Source organism: Dufourea novaeangliae, unplaced genomic scaffold (assembly GCF_001272555.1).
Source record: "Dufourea novaeangliae isolate 0120121106 unplaced genomic scaffold, ASM127255v1 scaffold11, whole genome shotgun sequence".
Lineage (NCBI taxonomy): Eukaryota > Metazoa > Arthropoda > Insecta > Hymenoptera > Halictidae > Dufourea > Dufourea novaeangliae.
The window spans coordinates 1941767-1966059 of NW_015373895.1; the positions used below are offsets into that span (position 1 = coordinate 1941767).

Genomic DNA, 24293 nt, shown 5'->3' on the forward strand with positions numbered 1-24293 from the left:
TCGAGCTGCCATTAGGTGGAACGACAGCTCGCAACCCCTCTTCCCTGCTTCCGTTAATCGATCGATGACCTTAGCTTGTCAAGGGTTACTGACAGTCATAAATCTTCGGTTTTTCCTGCTGTAAGTTCAAGGTAAGGTACAGTTTCGCTGGAAAAGAATAAAATCTGAACACGGGAACGCGTTTTCTTTTTCGCAGGAAGAGTGGGAGGTCATTTTCGAAATATAAATCGTTCTGTCATAAACTGATAACTAGACTGCGAATTTTATGCATTTATAGCTGATGGGGCTTTATGAAATAAAATAAAAGACAAAATTTTCATGAGATGCAACGAGGTTTCTATGTTCTTCTTAATTTAGTAAGATATTTAAGAGAAGAAGAAAATTCCTATTTGTATTCTTATCTATATGAATCACTATAAAATGTTATTTTGCATAAAAATCCGCAGCCTACTGATAACAATTTATTGTAACTCAAAATCCTTGTTTTTACAATGAAAACATATCTGAAACTATTTTTCAATATAATCACCGGTAACATCTAAAGATATTTGGGATCGGGAGAAGAGCTTGATGATCCTTTTGTTGAAGAGCTATCCGCCTGTCCGTCGAACCAGTCGGTGACACTTTAGATGCCATCATCGGTCTGCATGGGTTTTCCGCTGAATAGGTTTCTTTAATTTTAAGAACAGATCATCTATCGGAGACGGAGAGTTCTTCAATGAGGGATCATCAAGCTCCTCTCCTGACCTCAAAAATGCTTAAATGACGACAGGGTTTATGTTGAAAAATAGTTTAAGATATACAAGGTGGTCCACGCAACTTGCACACCTTCAATAACTTCGTAAGTATGCAATGTATGAAAACAATTTTTATGCAAAAATTGCATGGTTTGTAGGAATAGCTACATTATGTAGTGCATATAATTTTTTTATAGGTACAGGCGTTTCGGAGATTTTAAAATCAATTTCATTATTATAAACGGAATGATATATGTTTTCTGCCAAACTATTGAAGAGTGTTGAATTCTGAGTAAAAAAAGTATTGACCTTTAATAGCTCTAAACCTAATAATTAGCGAATAATTTCACCTCGTTTCTTGAAAATGTACTGTGCGCAATATCAAGTTGAATATTCCATATCAGCTAAGATTTCCGTGAGATCGCGGGTGTTTATGTGTATAATTTTTATTAACACTACAGACTCTGCATAATCGCAATCGCCTATTCTGTCCCTGTTTCAGTATTAAAATTATCAGTGATTGTCCGTGATTACCTAAAGTAAGATAGAACCAAAAATGAAATTTAATAATAATGAACAATTGGATATGCTTTTTTATGCTGAATTTAAAAAACTTTTTTAAAATAATCCTTTAAGAATCGAAATACAAAGTACACACTTATTTAGTCTTTATTGATAAAAAATGATCAAGTCACATTTCAATTTTCAAAATTAAAAGAAAACTGTTTACAACTTTTCCCACGCTTTTTTATTTTTTTAAAATAAAAGATGCTCCTTGCAATTATCTACAACTTTTATCTGACACGTGTTTTGATATAATCAATAACTTAGAGGATAATCGAATAAAATCGACTTTGTGTGCGCTTAAGTAATTATTTGACGTTTAATTTTTAAGTTAAGTAATTATTTAAATGTTCAAGAGCCCAAGAGTTCCTTTTCCCCTCCTCTGGTCGAGTTCAAACATTACACACATTATTTTTTTATTAATTGGAACTATTTTGACAAAAACCACCCTAATATATGTACACGTATAGAAAGCTTGCATTTAGAATGCACCTATAATTAACAATTTAATTGTTCTATACCCTATTAGCATTAACGGTTGGCTAACAGTATTCAACAGTTGGGAATTAGTTGGGATATAGTTAATGTTTTTGCCTACAAATTCCCAAAACAGGACCTACAACGAAAAAGTTATGACAATTTGCCAACGAATATCCAATGTTTAGCCTACAATTATTATAGTTGCTTAATTAACAAGAAATTTACAATGATAATACAACATTGGCCCACCCAAAGTTTGCCAATATTTAAATAACGTTTTAAAAACGTCAGAAAAATTGCTAGAACCAAAAACTTGTTATTATATTTCAAATTGATTTTTTTGTTGCCTCATTTATGAATATACTCGCAATTAGTTACTGTCGCGCAACACATTTGACATTTGAAATTTTGTGAAAATAGAGTCAGGGAACAGAAGATTGGAAATAACTTATAATAATAATTTGTAATAATTAGCTACATGTATAAATTGCACATAATAAATTGTAAAGGTAACTTTGCTGGTAAACACTTATATATACAATTTATACATGTATCTAGTTATTATAACAAGTAATTGTTATAAATATTATTTCCAGTGTTATGCCCCTTCAAAACTATTTATAAAGGATTTTATGGAAGTGTAATATAGCCAACTGTCTTTCCTGTTGTTGGTTTATTGTAGATACTCAACAATTGGCCCTACAGAAAGAAACCTCCAGTTGGCCCTTCATAGTATAGTAACGTGGGCCCTACGTTGGGTATGATTGTTGGCCCAGTTGCAAAAAAGGGTGACAATTCTAACTGTTGGCCAACCAATATTCCAACAAAGGCCCATCAAAATGCCAACAATAATTGCTATTAGGGTAGTTACAGTTATATTTTTCGTTTCTCGAATATGAAGTAAGGAGTTTATGTACATATAACATTAATTTATCGTCGTTTACCATGTTTTCTAATTTTCTACCAAAAAATTAAAACTCTGATTTTTCACCAAAAAATTAGACAGTCATCCAATGGAAACTGTACAAATTCATTCCTGCAGTTTATAGGCATTATATTAACGCGGGCATAAAGGTAATCGCGACCGTTTCAGTTTCATATTAGTATCGATACATATGAAATTTAACCTATTGTTAGTTTCGAATTTAATTGTATTTGACAGGTCGCAAATTAATTAATATTGCCGTATATGTTCGAGTTACCACATACTGATCGCGTTTAGGATTTATGCGCGTCGTCGGTTCGAACAAGCTTCGGGAATCGTTTTAGCTTCGCCGATTGCAGGACGAGAGCTTATGTTGGGTCTGATGTATAGTTTACAAATCTGAATTAGCTTCTTGAATAGCAGACATTCGATTCATACTTGGCTCGACTCTCTCTCTCTCTAAGGATTATACCTCGTTAGGTTTGCGAATCTAAACTATGTGGGTTAGCGTTTCGAAGGCAGATGAACCACAATTATGTTCGCTTCGTGTATCTGTAATTAGAACTCCGGAAACGATGTCTTCGTCTCGGCGAACCCAGAATATTCGTTTATCAAGTAATCTGGAATTTAATGAAAATTGTTGCTATTATGGTCCTCATTATCGGATATGTATGCTAACATTTGAATCCTTGAAAGCGTTAGTGGTCGGTCATTCCATGCGAAATCGGACACTTTTTGGAGCACCATTTCGGGTATTGTTCAAATTTGGATATATTATAGTTTTTATGTAGAGACGTAGATATCTCGGAGGATTTTTGAAAATTTTTTAAACTGCTGATTTCACAGCTGTTTGAAATTTAGGATCAACCTTTTTCAATAAATCATAACTATTGAACTAATAGACTGATCAAACTGAGCTTTGTGGATACTTACAGTGGAGACATAAGAGTACCAAATAAAAATTATTTCGGTTAAAAGGAAATATATTTTAACCATTTATTTTGTAATTGTTTTAAATAAATACACTGTTTTTATGCCGGGGAACTATTTAAACTTTTGAAAAAAATGGGGATATAGCCCTGTTTGTCCTCTTTATGGACATGTCTAGTCACCCACCCTACATCATTTATGCATAAAATAAAATGAAGTAAGGGCTATATTCCTGTGATGTTAACTAAAAATTCATCGAAAATTAATTTACCCCATTAATGCTTTCAAGAGTTCATTTGTGTCTGACTTTATAATTGTTGGATACAACGTAATCCTAGGAACGTCATTAAAGTACTAACATAGATTATGAATACGACTTTCGAAAGCAACTTCTGCATATGCAGACTATACCAAGGGTCGTTGTGCAAATGGAAAAGGGTTGGTTGTAACAATTCAAAATTAATTAAAATAATATAATACGTCCTTATATATAAAGTTTCGTTTTCGAAGAAATGGACGGAAAGTTAATGGACTCTACACAATTATCACGTGCCAAAGTTAGAGGCTCTTATATTGTTTCGGTTTATTTTAGTTGTACAATTAACGTAGATTTTATTTATGTCACGATTTTTGATGCAGCTTCTATTATATTCAGGCATTTTCGATGCTCTGACAAAAAAATGTTTCCAACAAAGATTAATCAGCAGTTCCTGTTCTACAAATTCCAATATAAAGAATTAAAAAAAAATTGTTTTTTAATAAAAAATAAGGTCACTTTGATTTCTTTATGGTTAGTATATATTTTTTACTTAATAATATTATAGCTAACGTCACGACGAATTCAACGACCTATATATTATTGTCCTTAAGTCTTGAAATAACGTTAAAACAGTTGTGAACAGTTAATTCTTCGATCAGGCCCACTGTGTGGCGATCGGAACGTGGTGGGAGAATGAATTTGTGTACTCGAAAGTATGTGTGAAGGGGAAGTGCCTAGCGCAGCAATATGTGTAGTGGCAATATAGTTAGAGTTCACTGTAATACAATTTAATTATCCACTAATTCAATAGTAGTAATGTTAAAAAAATCTGTTAATTAGAATAAAGATGTCTCTTGCAAATACATATGTTATAAAAGAATCACCATGTACTTCATTAAATTATACTTGAAATTATTACTAGATAAAGCAAAACCCATAAAAACTTTTGGACTCCCCTAATAACATTCAGTTGTTTTATTTTAAAAATTTTCATCAAACGCGCTATCTATAAAACACTTCGGAGAATATTGAATTTGCAAAAGTAACGAAGCAAAATCAATCGTGCAGAGAAATCGCGTGAAATGAAATATTTGAAAGCGGTGGTATCGATCACGAATGAAATTTCGTCGGAAATTAATCTGAGGCGTAACGGTGGCTTATTGCCAAGTCAACGGCAGCAGTTATGGAGGACAAGAAATCTGGTACCGAGTGTTCGAAAGCCTTTGAGGAATTACGGCCATATACGTGTACCTAACCGGGGAGCAGTAGACAAAAGACCGTCCTGATGGACAGTAATTACGGCCGGGAATGCAGACGCCTTTAATGTTATATTGCTCCGCTGAAGAAAATACGTTTCCGAGAAGATACGCCCCGAATAATGTCGTGGCTCCTTTTAACCTATGACGCACTAAATTAAATTTACTCGATCCTAAGCTCTTTCCATTAAGCAAACGATATTAATAATTTACAAACACTTGGCCAGTCGCACGTGACACTGAAATGTACAAGAGAATTCAACAACTGAATACTGAAAAGTTTTTTTAGACTATGAGTGTGGCGGCAATTACGATAATAATATACAGTGGGTCAAAAAAGTATTCAAACACCCTTTAAAATAGAACAACTCTTTCAAAATTGGACCAAGTGAACAACTCTTAAAAAAGTATTCGTACACACTTTAAACAGAACAACTCTTTCAAAATTGGACCATTAACCTTTCAAATTGCATGATTGAAATTGCATATTATTATACTTTGTACTTCTTAAATCGATATTTCGATTATCCTAAGATTTTCTGTTTTTCGATACACCTCTGTTCTGTATTATTGTTAACACTTTCGCCTGTTTATTTAATTTACATATTTTGTTTGTATTAAACTGTTTTCACCACCCAGATAGCACATGACGCCTTGAAGACGGCTTAAAGACGCCTTAGACCTAAAATACCCGTAAAATAGGCGTCTTTAAGACGTCATATGCTGTCTGGGCTCTGTTATTACTATTAATAATAATAGTAAGAAAAACAGTTACAGTGGTAGCAGATTTTCGTAAAAATTTTCAACCGTTAAAGAAAATATTTCCACACGCAGTATGGAAAGACCAATCGGTTTTATTACATTTTTTAAATGTTTCTACGTTCTCTATTAAAAATTCTATATCAAAGTTCGATGAAATAGGAACGTATTTCACCCAAACCCGTATTTTTTAAGCTATACGGCACAATATTACGAGAATAAAATAACCGAACAATTTTGTATTCTGCTCTAGTGCATCCAATCAATATCCGTAAACATCTTTTACGAGCTGTCGAAATATCTAAAAAATACTGAAATCGACTCTGCTTCAAAGGATGGCTGTTTACATAGTCGAATGATATTTCCCGCATTTTATTCTATCAAGAATAATAATGACGTTTATATAAACAAAAGAAGAATTTTCTTATTCTTGAAGATTGATTATCATACATTAAAATTAACAATAAAATTAAATGTCCCTTTATGTCCTGACGGTACTTTGTAGTACCACTTATATTACAATAAATAAATAATAATATGCTTAGAATCCGGCTAGGGCTCGTATGTACTTACTACTTGTCGGGTTTTAAAAACCCGGTTTTTTGGATAAATTTGTAAAATTGGAAAACCGGGTCTTAAATGTAAAAAACCAATTTTTAATTTTAATTTCTTTTAGTTTTACAAATCTTATTATTTTGACTTGAAATCGCCTCTGACACAAGCATATTGTAGTAAAACTATACTGTAAACTAATCTTCATAAGTCAGGCGAACGTTTGACACGGCACGAAGACACTAAAAGCAGAATTTATAGTATTTAAGTTAACCATTAAAAGAACAAAAAATTTAGATTCATTACTTCATGCCCTGAATACGGTGAAACCAAGTTCAGTAGACAGTAAGAGAGTATTTTCAATTTCAGGCAATTTTGTATCTAAAATAAGAACAAAGTTAAATAATTGTGGAGTAGACATTTTGTGTTTTATGAAATCATATTTTCTGAAGAAAGATACTAAGTGAAATAAAGAGTTATAATTTATATTTTGTACGGACTTTAGTTACTTTAATATTTTTTATTTAGTTTATTTATCTAGTTATATTAGTATGGTACTTAGTATTTTCTTTAGTAGTTCCATAAATATTAAATAAACTGAAAAATTTTAAAACATGTACAAATACTTCTTCACTATTTCAATTACCTACATTTTGTTGTTTTTTTTTTGTAAAAATTCGAAAACCGGTTTTGTCAAAAGTCTGTTTTTGTACAAATCCTACTACAAAATAGTGCAACCACTCAGAGATGCCCTATTTAGATAATTGAATAAATACAAACAGAAGAAAAAAATAAAAACACATCAAAGGACAGATTTCAAGTATCTAGAATAAAAATTGCGGTAAGAATATGACGAGAACATACTTCAGGCCCAATGGAAGTTTTAAGTCAAAAAACAAGATTTCATGCAGTAATCGTATAAATACAGACATTTCAAATTTTGCAAAAATGTACCGAATCGATCGAGTAAAGTTACTTTCAAATTCCCCTTAATATCAAACGTTATTGAAATAGTTAGCCGTTGCACATAAGTACGTCGAATCAAAGGACGAACTAATTATTTAAAAATCTTACGCTCACTTCTCAAATATTCATACTTCCCGTATCCAACATTATTTTTTCTCTATTTTCAAACGTACATATTACCATAGAAGGCCGCCGAAAATGGGACTGTAGCACTCTTAAAGTAGCTTAGTAATTATACGATAGAGTTAAAGACCTCGAAACATGGAAACCTTGCTGGCGAAACGAAGAAAATTCGGGGAAAAAACTAACAACGCAGCGCGTGGCCTTTTCTGGCTGGGTCCTCGAAAAATGTTCGTCAAAGAGACGTTAAGGAGCAAAGGGAAATAGAGACGGTGGTCGGCCACCGTTATGCCTTGAAATCGTTGGAGACGAGAGAAAGAACGTCGTCGTCGTCGTCAGGGCCGTTCCTGGCGGGGGTGCAAAAGCTGCCCCATCGTCTGAGCGGCCCCAGATCGTTTATTATATGTGAAATTTTGGCTTGTAAGAATAATGATCAAAACTTTTTTTATGATTATGAAAATTTTAGACAAACAGAATTCAATGAAATTAGTTTTATATGTAATCTTTGTAACACTACTCGCAGAGATGGGTACGTATTTTACACCATATACGTATAATATGTTGTTTTCGAATCCACTTTGTACGTGTCATTTGTCGCAGATGTCGTAAATAGAAATATTAATTATTTCAACGTTGAAACAATTAAAGTAGAAAAACTTTTTAAAAATAAGTAAAAACAATACATATCTTCTTTTCGTATATAATATCACAGATAGCACATGACGCCTTGAAGACGGCTTAAAGACGACTTAGACCTAAAATAGCCGTAAAATGGACATCTTCAAGGCATCATGTGCTATCTGGGCAAGAATGAACTATCTTTATGGGCAGCCCAAGATAGCAAATGATATTTAGCCATATTTATTCGATTAAATTCGCGTAGGTAATTAATGGTTGTTATTTATCAGCCATAACATCATTACACCCGTCCCTCAATTTACGCGGAGCGTTCGCTCCATGTAGTTCTTCTTTATACGGATAAAAATCGTTTAAATGGAGTATGCCTGTACGAAAAAAAAATTCTCAAGAAAAAAGGCAGTATAAGTTATGAAAATATTTATTTTAAAAAAAACCAAATGGAACGAACATTCCGCGTAAATCGAGAGACGTCTGTATTACAAAGATTATACGTTAGTCTTGTGCTTATATGTGGAATAAAATATTCACATTAAATAAAACCGTTGCTTTTTTAAGAATCATTGTTTCATTTTATGAAAATAAAAATTAGAAAATATTGCTTTTGAATTATACGTGTTAAAATCTATGTACACACTGAAAAGTTAACACTGCATATCAAATTCTTAATTAAATAATATTAAGTACATAAGGGCGGCGATACTGTTTTTGCACCCGGGCGACCAACAACCCAGGTACGGCCCTGGTCGTCGTCGTTTGGGCGCGGAAACGGTGTATAGAGAGGACCTGAAAAGTTCTGCAGTAGTACCTGCAGAAAAGTGGCCGCGAAAGGGACGCCTGGGCGCGGAGAAAAACGATTGCCAAGAGAGGCGTATATGGTAATGCGAAATAGCCGGCATTATCTCGGCGTAAATCACGTAAAAAGAGGTTCGAAATCTGGAGGCACTATCTTCTGGTCCGATTATAAATGTCTTTCTTCGTCTTGTTGCTTCCGTCCACCATCGCGGTTTCGGCTGTTCCGTGAGAATTATGGTATACGAAATTTTCTATCTTGGCTTTCATTAACATACACAACGGTAGATCACCCGGCGTGGATAAGCTATATGACCGAAAGCTCTTCGATACACGCGACAACTTTGGAAAGTAGCTCTAATCTGGTAGGTCTGATCTAGTAGTTCGGTAATATTTCCATTTACAGGATGTAAAACTAACAATTAATGACAACCGATTGACAACATATAAATTTGTGTAAAATAATAATAAGATTCTTGTTACTGCTATTCAGTGTCTTGCAGATATAAGACATTAATAGTGGTGGAGAACTACCGATGGTACTATCGATAGTTATCGATGGTCCTCATTATCGAAAATATCAATAGTTTAGTTTTCCTATCCATAGTGGAAGTATGTAATACCTACTACAGACTACTCTCGATTATTGTCCTGGACTCAGGTCTGCGTCGAGACAATAATCTTATAAGGAGAAATGTATCAGACCTTCGTAAATTCGTTTTCAACAAAAACAGAGGGGCAACAAATTATACGCTTCAAAGGATCTACGCCCCCCCCCCCCAAGTGGTGGGGATAACGCCTGGACAATAATCGTGTAGGACGAGTCAGACGTTAATCGGGAGGAGTCTGTACTGCGAATTTTATAATTTCAATTATTACGAGCAATGAATTTAATTTATTTCATACTATTCTTAGTCTTGCGGAAATATTTTATAACCGTCTTTGCCTGCACCTGAATTTTACGCATTGTTAATTAGTTGAGTGATTTGTTGTTTGTATGTTGAATATTTTTTCTCTAATTTATTACCTTTGTTAAATATTTTCTTTTATTATATTTTCTTCGTTTACAATGGATAAATTTCTGAATACAAAAGCAAAAGAAAATGGTAAGTGCATATTAACAAGTTACATTTTATTTTTATACATGTTATAAACAATTTGTAGAGAAACATAGCTCAGAAAATCTTGGATTAAAGAAGCGAAAATAAGATGTACAAATACATGAAAGTGAAGAAAGCGCCTCAAATGAATCGAATATTGTATTTTCAAGAAACTGCAAAATCGTTTTCGTTTGGAAGTACTTTAAAAGATTGAATCATCAAGAAACTAGTAATGTAATACTTACGGCAAGGAATACACTTAAAACAGTTTTTCAGCAATAAATCAATTACCAAAAGTGACAACTGAAATATTGCAGAAGACTTTCAGTTCTCTGTTACTTTCGATAAATGCCTTATTAATTTTGTTATCGTTGACAATAAATATGTGATCGACCAAACTAAACGTGTATAGTAAAAATAAATCGCTTATTAGATGTAAAAAATGTTTTCACTAGTAATGAAGTAACAAGAATGAAAATATTATCTGCATTTAAATAAAATGTTCACATGGAACTAAATACCTTATACATCACAAGATACTTTGAGTGAGTTTCTAAGAATTTCTATTATGATTCCTTTTGTTCAATAATTTAAAAATATTTTAATACTTTATCATAGTACGTATCAAAAAATTTATAATTTCCACAGTAGACGAACATTATTTTATCCAAGTTTTAGTGAAGAAAAAAGATTATTTATCATTCCGTTAATGCGTGCTGTGGTCTATTCCTTTAATATACTACGAACATCAAGATTTTATTTTTTTAAATTGTATACTAATAATTCCTGCTTCAGATTATGTTAACCCGTTTCACAAAACACTTCCTTTTAGGGGTAGTATTACGTTCAGATTAATGAAAGCTGTAATACTAACAACATTTTTAATTATTCATGTACTTACATTCTTCACAACGCAAATTAAAAATTTTTGTTCTCACATACGCTACAAGCTATTCTAAATTAATTGTGTCTTTAATAATTAAATTTATGGAATCGTTGAGTTTGATATTTTTACTAGTTTTACATTAATTTTATAAAAATGTACATTAATGCGTTACATATTTTCAAATGTAACGCTGTTTTATTACTTTTATTTCATTTACATTTCGTTTGAAATTTGCTAATAAATTACTTGTTAATAATAACGAGTATGCTATGCATGTATTCGTTATCACGGAAAATTTGATTTCTTCAAATAATTTGTCTCATTAACAATTGTGTCACGTTTAGTTCACTGCCGTTAAAACTGATTAATAAGGAAGTAAAATTTCAGAGATAATTGGAACCCCTCAAGTATGTATTATCGAAAAAGTAAAATATTGTCACAACCGCTTTGAATAATAAAGTGTAACCGATGTTGCATGACCAAGGGGCATAACACTTATCAAGCATTGTTTTATCATTCTTCATGAATATTTCTGCCGTAAGTTTACAAGCCAGAGACAGAATTTTAACTACAAAGCTCCCATTCAACTCCGTCGTTAACCCCTATAACACATATTAGCGAAATTTGATGTAAACGATAATTCATATTCTATTAATGAATGTCTGTATAAAGGTACGACACGTTAATTTGCGTTATTAAAAACGTTTCTTTACTAATGGAATCATTTCACTGATTAAGCTTTTTCTTTATAACGGAATTTCATGGAACATTCGGACAAATAAATGTCGATCTGTTTAACGAAACATTTAAAGTTCTCACGTCAAGTTAAACATTTACAATTACTACGCTAGTAGTTAAAAACTTTAGATTGCTTAAAGGTAGAAATAAACTCTTTATCTTTTGTTTTAATAATAATAATATTAAAAAAACAGAATATAAGGCTCAAACCAAAATTTCTTGCATTGGCTTTTATCACGACTAACGTGTAATGTCAACTACTACGCCGTGATGGTAAAAATATGCAGCCTTATTTTAAAAAAAAAACATCGATGACATGAAATTTCGAAAAGTATCTATCACCTTGAGATAAATCTTTTGCTGGACATAGCATTTGCGCCTTTGAACCGAATATTTTCCTTTCACACTTTTGTTTATCTTCAGAAACAAGTGAGACATCAAAGGTGCTCACATTAGATGGGTCACCCTGTATATTGATTAATCTTTCGAAACTGGAAGCAAACAAAAATTTACTTACCCTCTTAGGAATGGTTCTAATAGGTACGAAGTAAAAAGGAGACCTGAGTAAACTTTCTGAAACTTTTTCACGATACACCCAATTCTGCTTTCACACAACAGATACATTCCAGAAGAATGCGTGTAAAAAAACTTAGTGTAGAAAAATATACGATAAGTTAAGAATATAAGATTGGTTACAGACGTAAAAAATTAGCAAAAATAATATAATAAACCATATAAAAATTCTTTTTAGAATTTGATCATTCCTACCCCAGATAGCAGATGACGCCTTGAAGACGGCTTAAAGACGCCTTTATCTAAAATAGCCGTAAAATAGACGTCTTTAAGGCGTCATGTGCTATCTGGAAGTTGGACATAAAATTGATGATTTTTAGGAAATCGAATCGCAAATTTGCCTAAGTTATAAGTCATACCAATAATTCGTCCAGCTTTTAAGATATCTTTAAATGGTTTATTAAAAATAGTTCACAACTAATTTTACATGGACCAACTTTCATATTTGATGTCTGAAGACAAAACGCAATGATTTTAATAACATCATTATTGTCATCTTCATTTCGTCTTCCCCAATTTAACGGGTGATCACAATTGATTATATTTTCACCGTCAATAAAGTTTTTCCTTTGGGGTGTTGCACACGCGAACTAACAAATTTCGTTGATCGAAACTCGCATTGTTCTTTCAATTAAAGTCACAGGTTTCTGATTCATTTTTAAAGCCGTTAGAAGCTACTGTGTCTTTGCGGTATTTCAACTGTATACAAACAACTACCTATCTAAAGGGTTTTCCAATAAGAACGATATGATTTTACAATGAAATAAAATAAAAAATATTATAGATACAACCAAATTTTTTATATTATTTTGAAGTACAGTTTATTACAATTTTATTAAAATATTCAACACAATCTTATACGAGTGTAAACCCAAGTCTTTTCGCATAATATGCTAAGTTATCTAAGGTGTTTCTAAGCCTTAATTTTTTAGCACGACGAGGAATCGACAAATTTGGGACCTCGGCAACACTATCTCTTACAGCAGCAATGTTCTTCACATTTCTTGCATTTCGACGTCTTGATGGTGTTTCCGCATCGTTAAGAGAAAATCCCTTCCAAATTTTTGTTGAATTCACAAAAGAACGTCTATTGTCATAAAATGTTTTGATAATAACCAAACGTTCTTGAAGCCTGTATTTAGCCACGATAAATTGTCAGAGTATACTAACCACAAAAGACAACTAGTGACAGTTATAACATTTTAAACATGGTTGCCACATTTCAAAATCATATCATTCTTATTGGAAAACCGTTTACATACTTTGAAGGACCTACTGTCAGTAGTTATCCATCTTACCACCAGAGGGCCAAAACGGCCAGTGTGACCAAACAAACTTATACAAGAGTGTCCAAAAAGATTAGGGCCAAGCTTATACTGCCTCTTAATAAGGCCAACTGCATAAATAAACGTTCTTGAATTGTGTATTTAGCCATGGTAAATTGTCAGAGCATACTAACCACAAATGACAACTTGTGACAGTTATAACATTTTAAACATGCTTGCCATTTCATCTCAAAATCATACCATTCTTATTGGAAAACTCTTTACAAACTTGAAGCACCAACTGTCAGTAGTTTTCCATCTTACCACTAGAGGGCCAAAATCTAACCCACGCCACAACCGACTTCCCCAATACTGAATGTCTGACAATGGTACATTTGATAAATGCATAAATCGGCAGTCTAAATACGTGGTTGTAAATTCTCTATTAATATCTCTTACCCAGCGAAGAACATAAGTAGGAACCACGAGCCGGGGACAGCCACCACCAGAATCGCATCCTCCGCGTCTCTGTTACCAGCAAGACGGCACGGAATGCACGAGAGTATGAGCAGGTTACTGATCACAAATATGAGCTTGGCGGGTTCGTGACTCTGTAAAGTAAACGTGCGCATGTAAAACGTCAATGGTATGCCTGTATGTATTTTTAGCCAGGGTTTACGGGCCAGTCGCAATGGAATCGATACACTATAGAATTTCGGCACACGGCGAACGTGGCGTTGCAGCGCCCCCCTCCTTCCGCTGGACAAAACGACTAATTCAATTGGGAAACCGCAATCCTTCGCGTGACGTAGTTTTTAATTGTGCCCTCCACACGTTGCTTGTGGCTTCTCGTCACGGTTACACCGCTGTACGCAATCCCGCTTAATAACGCACGGTATACGTAAATTGCGTTGTCCTAATTATATCGTATATACCGTTGTCTGCATTATCGACCGAACCGTAGGGTAACGACGAATTATGTGTTCTCCCTCTTACGAGCATGTTCAAACGTGCACTATGATTTCTCGCGTAATTCCACCGTCAACGGCTTATTAATTCGCGAACAATAAAACTGTTGACGGTGAACGTTGCGCGGGTCTCGATTCTTGTGTTTAACCGAAATCGGATGAAATTACTGTCTATGAAAATTCATTTTCGTCGAATTGTTAATAATGGATTGTTATTCTCCGGTAACGGCACGGTTCGATGATTCGGTTGGTTCTCGGCTTATGTTACTTTACTGATGATGAACTATCGCAGTGTAGTCTAATTGAAACATATAGGAAATTCCACCTGAAATAGTCGTTTCAGTAGATTTTTTTGGTTGTAACACCTTGGAAATTATTTCTCAGAACATTGCAATTCCTTCGACGAGTTCGTGTACTTACAGTATCAAATATAAAAATTTTGGTTCATTGACTATTTGCAAAATTTTTATGATTCTTATTTAGATTCAACTTAAATCTTGTTGTGTTGCGAAATTTCTAAAGAATACATCGAAACTTTAACAAATGCCATACAGTGGGTAACAAAAGTATTGGCACACCCTTTAAAACAGAACAATTTTTTTAAGTTGGGCCAAGTGACTTGAATTCTTTTCTGAAGCTAGGAACATTAGTTTACTAAAAATGTATCAATTTCAAGTAGCGGCAGTCATTGCAAAGCGCTTCGTGAATTCTATGTATTGTTGGATAAAAAATACAGTTTTCTAGGTTTGCCTAACAAAAATTCCCAAACATGCATGTTTTTTTTAGCCTTCCTATTAATCATGCGGGCCCTTTAGATTAGTCTGCGAGAGATATTATATTGGTTTTACTTTTTTTTAAATATATTCGACCAATTCGACCCTCCTGCAACTGATAATAAATTAAATAGTGACGCGTTACTTATGATTTTTTTCGTAGGTGTCACTCGAAGGGATATTTGCAAAAACCATCCTCAAAAAATTAATTCTTTTATTTCTACCCTTAATAATTGATTTACAATTTCGAAAAAAACATATGTTTCAGAGCTAAAAATTACCTACTATCTGCAGTTTGAAGCATTGAAATATCTTGACTGGTTGTTGAGAAGAAAAATGGTAAAGTTTAGGGTTGTTATCCCCATATCACCCTTACGAGAGGGTATAGGGATTTGAAATTACTCACAGTTGTTTTTTAGGCAAAGAGCATTATTTGATAAACATAAATACTAAAATTGGTGCTGTGGCCATTTTCCCATGCTTAGAGTCACTGCTTGGCGTCTATTTACTCTGTTTCGATTGATTCCAATGGTGGGAATAACGCCCTTGCTCGTGTCGCGTTTATCGAGGAATCACTGTATTTCTAATACAGTAGGAATACTCGAAACAGTTCGACGCATGGAATGCCTGCATTCTCGCAGAGGGAAGTAAATTTCGAACATTTTATACAACTGCCATAACAATTGATAAAAATCTATGAACGGTTATAACTTTTCAATAAAGCACTTTCGGGCATAAGTTTACACGAACTATTTTTTCCCTACTCGACCGCATTAACACGTGGTATAAGTTTGGTCGCAACCTTTCTGGACACCCTGTATGATTCACATTGTATAATATTGAACATTTATCGAAGTTTCGTGCAGAATATAAGAAAAAGAGGATCGCCCCTCGTTCAGAAAGATACTATTTTCATGCGGGGATAGAAAGAGAGAGTTGATTTCCTCGTTACTGCTCGTGATCCTTCGTTACAGTTCACTAGGTGGCAGACAGAGATTGCTCAACCTCTTTGCCCGCGGTACGAAAGATTCGAAACTCCCGGCGTGGCAAGATATCGAGGGTCCGTCGTGAGCCACGAAACAACGAAGGGGGCGTTCCGCGATCGCAACTTTCACGGATAGGTCGACAGAATAGAAGCGCCATGGAGCATAAGGTCAATGTTCCTATTTCTAATCATGTAAGAGTTCTGTCATCGCAGAAATTGATATTTATTATTTATTTTACTCTTTATAATTAAATAGAAATAAAAGTGTTTTTAAAAACATTTTAACTTAATAGTTAATTTAATATGAAGTATACAATGTGCCTATTTCTGCTCAGCGAAAATGAAAGTGCTAAAACTAAATTTTGGCGAACAATATTAAAGAATCCGTATATTTTTCTTAGTAAATACGCGGCGTCTAGCTGTAACTCACGATCGCAACGGAACCGCTCAAATTTTTGACGACGGACACACTTATTTAATTTATTTCAATTAAAATGCTGCCATCTATTATACAGCGGGCTGTAGCACTTTGTACAGAAATTCTAAACCAATTTAAATAATTTTTTGTATAACTAATTTATTGTTTAACTTTTTATATTAAATACAAAATATACCCTGGTAGCAATTACTGTTGGCACTTTGATGGGCCTTTGATGCACTATTGGTTGGCCAACAGTTAGAATTGTCACCCTTTTTTGCAACTGGGCCAACAATCATATCCAACGTAGGGCCCACGTCACTATACTACGAAGGGCCAATTGGAGGTTTCTATTCTGTAGGTCCAATTGTTGAGTATCTACAATAAACCAACAATTGGAAGACAGTTGGCTATACTACACTTCTATAAAATCCTTTACAAATATTTGAAGGAGTATAACACTAGAAATAATATTTCTAATAATTCCTTGTTATAATAATCATATACATGTATAAAACAGGTAAATAAGGGTTTTACCAGGAAAGTTGCCATTACAATTGATTATGTACAATTTATACATATAGCTAATTATTACAAATAATTATTATAAGTTATTTCCAATCATCTGTCCCCCGACTCTATTTTCACAAAATTTCAAATGTCAAATGTGTTGCGCGACAGTAACTAATTGCGAGTGAAGTCATAAATAGAAAAGAACAAAAAAATTAATTTGAAATATAATGACAAATTTTTGGTTGTAGCAACATTTCTGGCGTCTTCAAGACTATATTTAAATGTTGGCACACTTTGAGTGGGCCAATGTTGCATTATCATTGTAAATTTCTTGTTAATTAACCAACTATAATAATTGTAAGCCCAACATTGGATATTCGTTGGCAAATTGTCATAACTTTTTTGTCGTAGGCCCTATTTTGGGAATTTGTATGCAAAAACACTAACTATATCCTAAGTAACTCCCAACGGTTGAATACCGTTGGGCAACCATAAGTGCTACTAGGGTACGTACTGAGCATAAACCGGAAGGTGATTAGATATGGGGACATTGACCTTACCAACTGTTTCAGGAACGACAGCAGACCGATGTTGATGATTTCGCCGCCAAGTTGTACCAGAATGTAGCCCAAAACGCCTATGATGGTGACACACTCCGATATCGTACGAGCAGCTTCCGTTATTTCTTCCGGCCACTTTAGGACTATAGTGGCCATATCGGAGGGCCTCAGGTACACCGCTAGCGATAATGATGTCAGGTGAAATACCAAGATGATCAATCGTTTTAAAAACTGCAACTTTCGTAAACAAACAATTAGAATTTATGAACCGATTATATTGATGTCGTTAGTATAGTAAGTGAGGGTTGTTGGTATAGCAAAGCATAACGCCTAATGACGCCTTAACGACGGCTTAAAGGCGCCTTAGACGTAAAATAGCCGTAAAATAGACGTCTTCAAGGCGTCATGTGCTATCTAGGTGTAGGGTGGCTCTTACTTTTAATTAAGTAGCAATTAATGAAACAGTGAAACCTTGGGCCCTTAAACATTTAAATAATTGCTTAAACGGGCACAAAGCCGATTTTACTCGATTATCCTCTAAGTTATTGATTATATCAGAAAACATATCAGATTGCTGTAGATCTAGACGTAGAGGACATGTAAAGATCAACTTTGTATTCCTCAATGGACTCAAAATCTAGTACGCCTACGTATTAGCTATGTAATTATTGTAAACATCATATATTTTTAAAAAGAAGCTATTTTAAATAATTAATGGTAAAAAACAACATGTTACAAAAAATTGCTTTTATTACTTATTTTAAATTTTTGGGGAAAAATCGTGTATTTCTGTACATGTGAGTATTAATGAGTTTCGTATTCTTTAATATGCTTCTTAGTTCATATTGATCTACGTATATTTTCTACATGCTGTTGTGAGTCTGCTAAATCATCACGAATGCATTAGGTTTTTTCAATAACCTGGCAGGAAAAAGTCTATAAGGCGAACCTTTCTTGCTCGTCATACGACGAACACAGGAAAGTAATTTAATTACATTAGGGGAACCAAAGATTTCACTTCCTTTGAGTAAAGTTAATTTTTACAGATACTTGTCACTCCCTTTATATGTTAATATACCCTTAAATATTGTTTTACAACGTTGAATAAATCAATTATTAACTACTGAACATTATTTGAAGCACTATATGTTGTGAATAAAAAAATAATGTTAGGCTGTGTCAATAAGTATACAATTAAATGTATTAGGATTGAATATTTCTAAAATTACATTAGCTACGAAAATATCGTTCACTGTTATTTCTTTTTACAAACCTTAGATTCTTTTACCCAAAGTCATTAAGGCTATACAGAAGTCACTGTGATTTTTTAATTGGCATTACATCATATTCAATATTGATTTAAATTCCAAGCACCAATTTATTTGCAAGTATGACAAGTACAGATGAAAAAGTAACCTTTAACGTGGAAATTTGAATCACCCATATCGAATGTATTTTTCCACAATGCATAATTACTGTTCTCCGCAACACAGTGTACGTATTTTTTATTTAATTTTATCAAGTTCTACAGAAATCCTTATTGCCCGTTGAATCATATTTTTTCAAACAAAAGATCTTACACATGGTTACCAATATATTCCCATAGTTTTGATTTTCAAATTAAAGCAGAACAAAAATTTATATCAACCATCTAAAACGAAATGAAAATTTTACTAAACAAACGTTAGATAATAGTTTAGTTCACAAAATAAACAAAATGTAAATATCAGGTAGATATAGGAAACCATTTCATTTATTACTTTGTGAATAAAACAATATAGACAACACAATACGAATAAACATTGCGAAAAGGTTGCTATTGCTAGTCTACGAAGAAACGTAGGAAATTTTTCTACAGTTATTAAATGATTTATAAAAAATGATAACCTGCGTTGTTTCCTGCATTGAATTATATGCAGAATTGTTCTACTGATGAGGTACCATCAAATGCGCATCGTAATTAATTATGCAAAAGCTCGGCTAATCTCTGTATACAATATCACACCGTAATAGGTCATTTGACGCTTGTATGCGGTTTAAACGTGGTTGTGATTAGTATTATAAGTGGAATATGTCACGAATACCGCACTGTTATAATGTTCCAGTCCACTTGAGCATATGTACACAATAATTTTCCATCGTTGTGTTATGATACAGATCAAACCGGATAAAATATTACAAATGGGATAAGTCGATCCCGCCTGTAAATGTAATGTTTCTGACTTTAGTGAGTAAAGATGTACAGGGAAAAATGCATGAGTGTCCACTTAATGTTATTTAGACTAAAATGAAACTTTAAACATGGAAGACCTATAACTGAATATTATTCAATTTTATCTTGCCGTTGAAACCACTAACATTTAACTAAAAGAAAGGGAAGAATAGAAAGAAGTAACATTTAACGGACAATATTGCAATCTTTGTTGAAACTTGCACTTATACGATCAACGTGATTCCTATAGAACGTGATTCCTATAGAAAGAATATTTATATTTAATAGATATATTTGTAGAATATTTATTCCAGGTTTACATCGGGAAGAGGAACTCGATAGCATCGCTTCTTCAATTACCAACAAATTTGCCACACCTATACAAACACCAATCATACGCGAACTCATACACCTCAACATGTTAGTCTACACGTAACAACGAAGTAGTCCACTTCGTCAGTCAAGTGAGATCTCAAATATTCCGGCACAAGTATCAACTAAAAGTTAGTCTGTGCACAACTACGAACGAGTTCACTTCGACAGTCAAATGAGATCTCATATATTCATCAGAAATATCAAATGCAGCCGGATCATCAGGCAACAGTCTACACTTGCTATTCCGTTTTTTTACTTATTCCGTTTAAAAAAATCAATTATTAACTTTACTTATTCCGTTTAAAAAAATCAATTATTAACTTTACTTATTCCGTTTAAAAAGATTAATTTCATCGGACAATCTCCCCCAATACTTTACTTGCAAAAAAATTGTTTATACGACAGAGTGCCCTTCTCAATACCAAATAACTTTTGTATGAACATTTTTTTTTATACTTTGAATCCCTTAGGATGTGTTCCACTGTTCCCAATTAAGGAGTCAAACTACAATACTTTGACGGCCGAACCAATAATTAAGCTATTTTTAAGGATTTTTTTCCTCGGTAAATGTAACACGTATTCAAATGCATCTTGCTAGTATTTGTGGAACTACTTACAAATAACATGACAAATTGCAAAAATAATTTTATTATATTTTGTTTTAAGTTTTTTCTTAGCACGAAAGTGACATAGCAGACGAAAGGTATCTGCATGATGCAGGTGATTTGTCAGCTAAGACTCGTTCGAAACAAAGAATTCTAGAAGATACTTAATTAGTGTAATAGTGCCAATATCACACGAAACACAGTTATGTTTATATCGTTAATCTATCATACTTCTTACATAACGAATTCATCAAAAAAAAGTACTCGTCCTTAATTTTTTTATTGGACCCGCGCCATTGTGTTATTGTTTAAGATAAATTATTTATTGTTTCTCTGCGATAGCGAAACTCATACAAATTAAGAATATTCTTCAATATTTTATATTTTTCTTCAATATTATACATAATTATTGGATTAAATTCGTGTAGTTTACTAATAGTTGATATTATTAACTATAACATCATTATTACAAACACTACGTTAGTTTTCTAGTTATATAGAATCAAATATTTATCTCAAAAATATAACCATTCTTTTTAAGGATTTTTGTTCCATTTTATGAAAACAGAATTTAAAAAATATTCCTTTTTCATAACTGTGAAAAAACTATGTATCTAAATTAAAACTACTTAAACATACTTTTGTACCATATACTGCCGAGATAGCACATGAGCCATTAGGTCTAAGGCGTCTTTAAGCCGTCTTCAAGGCGCCATGTGCTATCTGGGCTTAGATAAAAACTAATTAAACATACTTTTATATAGATATAAACCCTAGTAGCACTTATGGTTGGCCAATGGTATCCAGCAGTTGGGAGTTAGTTGGGATATAGTTCGTGTTTTTGCTTACAAATTCCCAAAATAGGGCCTACGACGACAAAGTTATGACAATTTGCTAACGAATATCCAATGTTGGGCCTACAATTATTATAGTTGGTTAATTAACAAGAAATGTACAATGATAATACAACATTGGCCTACTCAAAGTTTGCCAATATTTAAATATCGTTTTAAACACGCCAGGAACGTTGCAACAACCAAAAAACTTCTTTTTATATTTCAAATTAATTTTTTTGGTTTCTTGGTTATGAATATACTCACGATTTGTTATTGTCACGCAACACTTCGACATTTGACATTTTGTGAGAATAGAGTCAGGGGACAGAAGATTGGAAATAACTTATAATAATTATTTGTAAGAATTAGCTACATGTATAAATTGTACATAATAAATTGTAAAGATAACTTTGCTGGTAAAACACTTGCTTACCTGTTTAATATACATATACAATTTATACATGTATATAATTATTATAACAAGTAATTATTATAAATATTATTTCCAGTGTTATACTCCTTCAAATATTTGTAAATTATTTTATGGAAGTGTAGTATAGCCAACTGTCTTCCTATTGTTGGTTTATTATAGACACTAAGCAATTGGCAGTTGCAAAAAAGGGTAACAATTGTAACTGTTATCCAACCAATAGTGCATCTAAGGCCCATCAAAATGCCAACAGTAATTGCTACTAGGGAAAGTAAACACAGTAGTAATTAAATACTATTAAATTAATAAGGGCGGCCATATTGTTTTTGCATCCGGTCGGCCAACAACCCAGGAACGGCTCTGCCTGCTGTCGTTCACGCCGAACTAGATCGAAATCGAAATAAATCGCGCGTTTATTCGACGTCAGTGGGAATCACTGACACCGCCATTCGATCGTTCGAGTGCGGTGCGAGATGACAATGGTTCGGTAGTCACTCCATGTCTACTCGACGTCACTCAATAATCAACGGAATCATCTGAAATGCACGCACATTGATGAACACCCACTACGAGATTATTTTTCGTCTGCACCTTATTCATGGATCGCAGTACACTCGAGCGAGGACAGCTGACATCTGCCAATTAATATTGCACGTGGTACATTCCGATTTAGCGTTCCGTGTCCCAATAAAAAAAATCAATGAAAGCATACGAATGCCGTGACGCGCACTTGACATTTGATCGTTGTCCTCTTGTTACTTACAGTGCTCGTCAGGTTTATATGGCATCGAAAAATTGTTGAGGTTCATTATCTTCCATGTATTTATGAATTATTAATAACAACAGAGCTTTTGTTAAAAACATTCATGTTACTAATTTTAGTACAATGTTATCCAACTTAGCTGTTTGGAGCCAACAACCATTCCCCACCAGGGCCGTTTTTAGCGAGGGTGCAAAAGGTGCCTCCGCACCTGAGCAGCCAAACCAGGGGCGGCCGCAGATTGTTTATCACGTTTATGCAAAATTTTGGCTAGTAAGAATAATAATCGAAACTTTTCTGATAATCGTACAAATTTTAGAGAAACAGAATCCAATCGAATTAATTTTATATATAATATTTGTAACACTACTCGCATACAAGAATAAACTATCTTGGACAGCCCAAACTAGCATACGAGATTTAGCCATATTTTTGGATTAAATTCGTGTGGGTAATTAATGGTCGCTATTTATGAATCATAACATCATTATTGAAAACATTAGACGTTAGTTTTGTACTTATATGTGGAATAAAATATTCATTTTAAATTCAACCATTTATTTTTTAAGCATCTTTGCTTCATTTCGTGAAACTAAAAATTTCAAGATATCCCTTTTGCATGATGAATGTTTAAAAAGTATTTTTGCACCCGTGCGACCAACAACCTAAGAACGGCCCTGTCCCCACAACCGTCTGCCATTACCGTGGACCAGCATACTCAACCTGCAGCCGAGCTCTGATTGGTCGGGGTTTTTCGTTAATATCTCCTTAACAAAGCCTCGGAGAACATTTTTGCTAAGGAAAAACTTGATTCAAATCACTTCACGAGTCTCCCATTTCTGGGTCCTCCAACATTTTTGTTACACCCTATATGAGCGAAGCATTACGCATTATCCGCGTGTGTGATTTCAAGCGAAATTTTTTTTAATGGAACAGGCTCCATTTCAAATTTTCAAAGTGTAGAAAAGTAGCGCGTTCTGGTTAAAGCCGTGAAAAATGCCCCGGAAGAAACGAGCGAGAATATTGTCACGTGGACGCACTTACCCGCGCGAAGGTCTTCCATTTTTCCTCAAGTAATCGCTGAATAATACCACCGTCCAGCATGTCCAAGTGCTCCTCCTTCGTACCGTTGAGAATGATAAATAGCGCGGAGTTCCAGTCTGAAATAGAAATTCGGAGGAGGACCATTTGCGGTTAATGGAACATCACTTTAGGGTTCTGCCCGCCGCGATAATTATGGGTTTTGCATTAGCGCCGGTATATCTATTAAATGCACCAGGTTCCAGTCCACCACCACCCCTCCCCCTCCCGCCCCTAAAG

General features: G+C 33.8%; 1 protein-coding gene across 1 annotated transcript in view; it reads right to left on the reverse strand.

The window, feature by feature from the left end:
- The window catches only part of LOC107189994, a 71628-nt gene that overhangs the window by 33818 nt on the left and 13517 nt on the right, over nucleotides 1-24293 (reverse strand). Inside the window, exons 3-5 of the mRNA XM_015578705.1 lie at nucleotides 24018-24133; nucleotides 17756-17992; nucleotides 13998-14149 (exon numbers count right to left, since the gene is read on the reverse strand). Coding sequence (XP_015434191.1) covers nucleotides 13998-14149; nucleotides 17756-17992; nucleotides 24018-24133 — 505 coding nt within the window. The remainder of the gene's footprint in view (nucleotides 1-13997; nucleotides 14150-17755; nucleotides 17993-24017; nucleotides 24134-24293) is intronic.